This window comes from Chrysoperla carnea, chromosome 4 (genome assembly GCF_905475395.1).
Source record: "Chrysoperla carnea chromosome 4, inChrCarn1.1, whole genome shotgun sequence".
In the NCBI taxonomy this organism is placed as follows: domain Eukaryota; kingdom Metazoa; phylum Arthropoda; class Insecta; order Neuroptera; family Chrysopidae; genus Chrysoperla; species Chrysoperla carnea.
This window is the reverse complement of record NC_058340.1, coordinates 25330964-25338301: the sequence shown is the minus strand read 5'-3', so window position 1 is coordinate 25338301 and position 7338 is coordinate 25330964. Positions and strand designations below refer to the sequence as shown.

The 7338-nt window shown below is 28.1% G+C and overlaps 1 protein-coding gene across 1 annotated transcript; it reads right to left on the bottom strand.

Annotated features, from left to right (window-relative positions):
- Positions 1-3095: 3095 nt before the first annotated feature.
- Positions 3096-7017, bottom strand: LOC123297996. The gene is made up of 3 exons (XM_044879846.1): positions 6914-7017; positions 5016-5578; positions 3096-3841 (listed from the first exon to the last, which is right to left on the bottom strand). Exons 2-3 carry the CDS (start codon positions 5576-5578, stop codon positions 3142-3144), a joined length of 1263 nt encoding a protein of 420 aa, XP_044735781.1. The 5' UTR covers positions 6914-7017; the 3' UTR covers positions 3096-3141.
- Between the last annotated feature and the right edge of the window lie 321 nt (positions 7018-7338).

The window sequence follows — 7338 nt, the reverse complement described above, 5'->3', positions numbered from 1 at the left end:
ATTTTACAATAGATCCAAATTGTTCCACAGAACATGACGAGGAAAGTGTTTATAAAGAATTGATTTTTTGTATAAATCATCATATTAAACTTATTAGGTATAAAAAAGAAAATTTGAGTTAATATTTCTAAAATATTGTAAGTCTGTGTAACAAAGATAGTTTTATAAAACGATATGGCTAATATAAACTTAAGTTACTTAAGATAAGTTTTACAACGATGCACCTCAGGAAAAATTCATGAATAGAGTTATAAATGAAAATTATGAATCGTTATTTTGTCGAACACTGTTGCAATAAAATTTTGTTAATTTTCTTTCTTTTTCAGATTTTGTGATAATTTACGATTAATTTATGATAAACATAATCTGTTGGAATTACTTGGTGTGGGTTTTACAAGTTGTGTGCTCTTCTTCTTGATTTCAGAAGTAAATGTGACGTTTCTTTGTTTAGAAAGTGTATTTTTTCTTTATTTTTAGCCCCTAGTACGAAAAATGATTTTCGACTCTGGCCTGGTCGTCATTCACATCAATGATAACAAAACTGATAAATGGCCCCAGACAAAAGATATATATCTTTTAAGACAAGACAGTTTTTAACGTATTCCCACCATAGTGATTTGAAAACAAAGCAACATGGAGCTATTTTTTTTTATTCTAAAAGCATCTTTTACAACTCTCCTCCGTTCGTAAAAATTATCTGGGAGAACAGTGAGTTTTACATGCTTTCAGCTTCGAATTCGCGGACTTTCCAGATAATTAACTCATGATCTAACCAACCAAAAATTCTGTAACTTCGAGATTTCACAGCCAACTTTATTCTGAATCTGTGAAAATAAGGCCAAATCTGCCAACAAGTGCTTTTCACGTTCGAAATACCTTAAGCATAAGTTTTTTGTATCAAATTCTGGGCCTCTTTTTCGAATCCGTTTGAAATTAGTTAGATAACTAATCGATATGCGAAATATCAACAAATTTTCATCGGAGTATGTAAGGTATTTTAGAGGGATTCTAACAATTGATATGAGTGGCGTTAAAACTGGTCTTTTATGTTCTTAAAACATTGACCACACTTAGAGCCGGGTGGTCTTTTTCTAGTTTTTCATGTTAGTTATAGTACTTTATTTTTCTAGAATTTTTTACGATTGCTTAATAATTAAATATCAATTTTAGGAAAAAGATTCAACAAAACAATTGAAATTGATATCATTTTTGGCGTGTGTCACTGCAGACTTATCACTTTATTGTGTCTTTGGAAGCATCTTACAATACCATGTAGGTAACGGTATTTATTGGGGAAGGTGTAATACCTAGTATTAAAATTTACAATTTCTCTTTCTCTGATTTTTTTAAAAGCCATTTTTGAAAATACTACAATGGAAATTGTCTCTGAATCTTGAATCAATTAATTTTTTAGTTAATTTGAAATCAAAACCACACTTGCACTCAGTCTTCAGCCTACCTGCATTCTGATAAAATACCCTTATTTGAATATAAATTCTGTCAAGTAAATATCAATATCTGCTGAACTACGAATGATTCAAGGATTTGACTCTAGGTACTACATTATTCCTAATATTTTTTTTTAAATAATATTTGTTGTTGTTGATAAAATCATCATTTTACCAATTAGAGTTTGCCAATCTTATGCACAGTTCTTATTCTGGCTTTAAGTAATTGGTAGTAATAATTTTCCATTTCTTTAAAGAGTGAATCCGTGGGAATGGGAGCATATGAGAGTGGATGGTATACAACATCGAAAAAATTTAAAATGGGTTTGATACACATTATGCAAGTTGCGAAAAATCCACAGAAATTGAGTGCTGGAGGTTTGGCAGATTTAAATAACGAAACATTGGTGACTGTATGGAAAATTAAAAATTGTGCGTAAACTCTTATATTAGTTTATTAAATTTATTTCTTAGGTTTTTCGTACTGCATTTTCTGTATCAACACTCTTGAGAAACATGGATAATGAAGATATATGAAAAATGAAGCAGAGCTTTTCAGCATTTCCGAGTAAATCCATTCGGTTCTTCAAACAAAACATTTTTTTGGAACAATTTTGCAAATGGAAAATATTTATTTATCTTTGATCAACTATGGACCTTTTAGACTGTACTGAAAGTTCTCTTTGAATTTAACAACCACGGATTGAAATATTCTTCTCGATAAAAAATTTTTTTCATACTTAAAAATTTTATCTTAGTTTAATAATAAATACATTTTTTGGTTGGTGGTTGGCTTTCTGGTATATATTAAAAATTATTAAAAAGCACATAAAGTATATTAAACAAGGCTTTTTCATGCTTTAAAGTTACCTTTTTGTTTAATTATTTAAAGTTACGACAAATATATTGTAAAGAATGATCAGATAAGAGTTATACATTTTTAAATTTGAATAAAAACAAAACGGTAAAAGATATCAATATGACTTTTTTTAATTTAAGACATTAAAATTACATATTATTTTAGTTAAAATTTCTTTTATACATTACACTTACATTCGATAAACAAACGTTGATTTTTGTGGATGTAGCCGTGATTCAAAAAACCTATGGGTCAATCAGGTTCACATTTTGTTTTAATTTAAACAGATTCATTATTTCTTAAAAAAATCGATGAATCAAACTCATTTTTCGTTAAATGACTTCGTGTATAATTGAAACTTCCGCTTTGAAGTTAAGAATATTGGTCATTGAACAACGCAAGATATTGGTATTTTTGTGTGATTTTGTGGAATGAAAGTGTAAGGAAACTATATTATTGAAATGAAATGAACTTGATATCTCATACCATTTTGTTATTATCTCAAGTAAAAAATATGTAAACGATATTTGATTAATCTTTAGTTTATTTTAATAGTCATAAAGAACTTAAGAAGCACATAAATTACTAAATAGAGCTATTTTATGCTTTAAAGTTAGTTTCTTTAATTATAAAAACTTAACATTTGATAAAATGCCATAATACAAGTTTAGGTAATTTTAATTATTTTGTGTTGTCTTTGCTTAAAATTCAACATTATTTTCAATTTTCAAATTTAATTTTAACTATTTCCTTTTCTTATTTGTAAGTTAATAAAAAATTAAAAGACGCATAAAATTACTCTAAATGAAAAGTTATTTAACTCAAAAATGTTTTCTAAAAAATTTTAGCTTCCGTTGTAATTTCTTTAGATAAATCAGCATTTTCAGGTAAAATATCATTTGGTAAATCATTCGATTCACCATCATTTTGATAATCTTTTGGCCGTTCACCATCTTGTCCGGAATTATTTTCTGTTGTTGTTTCCACTGGTCTAGTAGTCGTTGTAGTGGGTTGCGAGCCTATCGGCGGGTATTGTGGAATTGGTGGATAATAATATATTAGATTCGGGTAATATTGATTTTGATAGTTACAGTTTTGGTAATACGGATTTTGGCAATATGAATTTTGGTAATAAGAATTTTGGTAAGGATATTGGTAATAAGAATTTTGGTAAGGATATTGGTAATATGAATTTTGGTAAGGATATTGGTAATATGAATTTTGGTAAGGAAATTGGTAATTTGAATTTTGGTAAGGATCTTGGTAATATAAATTTTGGTAAGGAAATTGGTAATTTGAATTTTGGTAAGGATCTTGGTAATATGAATTTTGGTAATACGGATATTGGTAATATGGTTGCAATGGATAATAGTTGTAATTTGGATAAGCTAATTGTGGTTGATTGTATATTATTTGGTATGATGGCAAAATTTGCGGTGTTGTTGGTTGATAAATAACGCCCGTTTGGTAATTGATATCGACAACTTTTTTTAAACATTGTGGTCCGCAAGTTGATTTTCGTTTGATTTCACATCTAAAAAAAAGCGAAATTTTGTTCTTCAATTTTGTCTACAATATTGTGAACAGTACCCGGATGGCCGGGCTTTGCTCGGTAACTTTTTAGTTAAAAGGACACAAAATTTATCACTAACATAAGAACCGTTTAAAATGTCTCCACACAAAAACCAATTTGAGTTTCGGAATACTTTGTTTTTAAGAAAGTAATGAAATATCGACGATTGTGTCTAGATTTGAATTTTTTCAAAAATTAATAATTTCATATTTTTTATGTGCATTAAAAACGCGAAGATTTGTAAGATTTGTGAATTTTTGCTGATATTGACTGAAATTGGTTCCGGATATCACCATTTGTAGACCATGTAGATCTACGTTTAATTTCAAATGAACCTGATTTTCGTTTTCTTTGGGTCAAAATTTCTCTAGAAAATTATTTTTATCTAAATCGGAGAAAAATTTCCCAATTTTTTTGCAATTTTCTAAAAGAAAACCCTTTTCAAAAAAGCAAGAAAACTACAAAACAAATTTTGTTTCAATATTTGATGAGACTTGGTTTATAGGGAAATTGTGTCAAAAAAAAACAAAAATCGGGTTTATTTAACGATTGGTTGGTTAGTTTTTGAGGATATCGCCTAAAATCTTATACGAACAGCTTTAATTTTAGCGCGATTCAGGAAATATCTCAGAAAATACTTTTCTAATCATCAAGTGTAGGTACTATACTTTTATATGTTTAGGTTCTAATTGCCTCAAATAATTTAAAAACACGAACATCTGGTGGATTGTGCGATTGAAAACTACACTAATTAATTTCTGGGAAATTAGTTCGGGAATCGTCTATCATGCAGATATGACATCGACAACATTTTTACAAATTAAAAAATAACAATGCAACAAATAAAATACAATTCTGTACATTTTTGTTTTTTATTCGACTTTCTAGCTTTAAAATTGATCGAGATGAAGATACCAATTTAAAGATCGTGAATTTTTTTGCTTAATTAAACACGAGCGATTTTCAAAATAACTCATGTTAATTTCTGTTTATTCGAATTTGGGAAAAAAATCATTGTCAATCTCCCATTAAAAAATCCAGAAAATCCTTAAATTAACGGTTTCAAAATTATAGTGATAATATTGGCATGGAAATTTACACCATCTGCTATACTTAGGTAAGAAAAAGTACTTACTGAACGAATGGATGCTGTGAAATTTGTTTACAATTCTCTGGCACATCAATGAAACAACATAATGCTTGATCTGGCGTTATACTATTCGGATCCTGTGTATTATTTATCATCTCAATAATTCCACCTGGACCTTGATCTTTTGGTGATGGATGTTCAGTAACATCAATTTTCACATTATATTTATCAATTAAATAATTTTGACAATGTTGTACACAATTATGACGACATACTTTCCGTTGATCATTATGCTCTAGGTTCGCTTTAGCACATTCAATATGGCAACATTTATCATTGTTACAATCTTCATTACGTATGTAACGACAATAATTAAAATATTTTAATTTTTCTCCATGGTGATGACGTCTGCGATGATGATGTTGATGTTCGTTTGTTTGATGGTCAACGTTATCGGTGATAAATAAATCGTGATTATCGTTTAGGTTTAGTAAATCGATATGTGTAGGTTGCTCTGATTGTTCATTTAACAGTGATACATCATTTGTTTTGCTTTGTGTGACGTAATACAGCAGCAGTATGAAAATTAATCTTGAATTTTTGGACATCTGAAATGAAAAACAAAATGTTTTAAATTGATTGTGATTTTGTGACAAGTTTAGTGCTTGGTAGTCGAAGATTCCTCTAAACTAACAAATAATAGTTTAAAAGAACTAAAAAAACATTCTTTTGAAACAAGATGAAGCATTTTATCATAAAACAAGTGAAAACAAACAATTGACTGAGTTAATTGTTGAAATACCATGCATAGCCAGTGTTGATTTCTTTATCACATTACACATACAAACATGTGACACATACATAACTGATAATCAAGTATAGTACATATTATAGAATTTCCGCCTTATTGGCGCCCCCACGGGTAAACAGTGATGTTTACGAAAAACTGTTTCAAACAAAAGTTGTTTAATTTTTGATAAGGAACATTTTTTACATTTAAACTTTTGTTCTATCTCTAACGGTTTACAAGACCCAATTGGCCTATGATGCTCATTTACGAACTTGACCTCACTTTTTACGTCCTGAGTACGCTGTAAAAATTTCAGCTCTATATCTTTTTTCGTTTTTGAGTTATCGTGTCCACAGACGGACGGATGGACAACCGGAAATGGACTAATTAGGTGATTTTATGAACTCCTATGACAAAATTTTTTTCCTAGCATCATTATTTTTAGGCGTTACAAACTTGGGACTAAACTTAATATACTATGTATATTTCATAGCAAAAGCTTGAGATGCTAAATTTCAATTATTGTAAATATTTTATTGATAGATAGATATTGGTAAAAGTAAAGTCATTATAAAATACCTTAAAAAGCACCCCACGTTTTTTTTAACGATAAAATGATTTTTTTCTTAATTAGATACTGTATATTTGTTTGAACTTATCGAAATTATTTTATACTTTTTAGTTCAGCTAGTTACAAAAGCGTGTTTTTTTTATTTTTTTAACTATTATTTATTAATATTATGGAATGTTATCTGCGCTTCCACCAGAGTGGAAGCTTTTAGCCCTTATGTTAAAAAATGGGACACTATTACAGAAAACGAAAATATTCTATTCACTATTTTATTCACGCTAGAAATCCGCTAGAGACTCGTTTGTGTACGAATTTGAATAATTTTTGCGAGAAAAACAGAAAATTTAATGATTCTTCTTTGTGTTTGGTAACCTGCCGTAGATTCCTTAAACTTATCGATAGTTTCAAATGTAGGATCTATCTTTAACCTTTGAGCAATTCAAGATTGAGAAGGCAAAATATTAATCATAAAAGAATCTATTCTTGAAATTAAAGAAAAAAAAACTGTAAGTAAGGTAAGTTTCTATTGTTATTTTGTTCATTGAATTTTCAGAAAATAATCTAAATATAAATTAATTTTACCTTGTTTAAAGTTTTATTTAATTTACATAATAAAATTAACGATTATATTTCACTGAAACTATTAATTTCAATGAGCATTAAAAATACACTGATTAAATATCTTTTTTTTTGAAAATATATTACATATATTTCATAAAATGTTTAAATAATAAACTGTGTTAAGGTAAAACCCATAATATTAATCATTAAATTTACAATTTTAAGAAAGGCTTAAACATTTTGTATAAATAATTGATAAAATTGTCATTTACTTAAAATAGTTTGTAAGTTGACTAAAAAAAAAAATGATAAAACAAATAAGATAATTTTATTAAATTTTATCAAAGGTATATGCGTTTCATTGACAACAAAGTATGAATTAAAATAATATATCTTCTTTTATTATTAAGGACGTTGAGTGTACTAGAATTTCCATAATCTGGTCG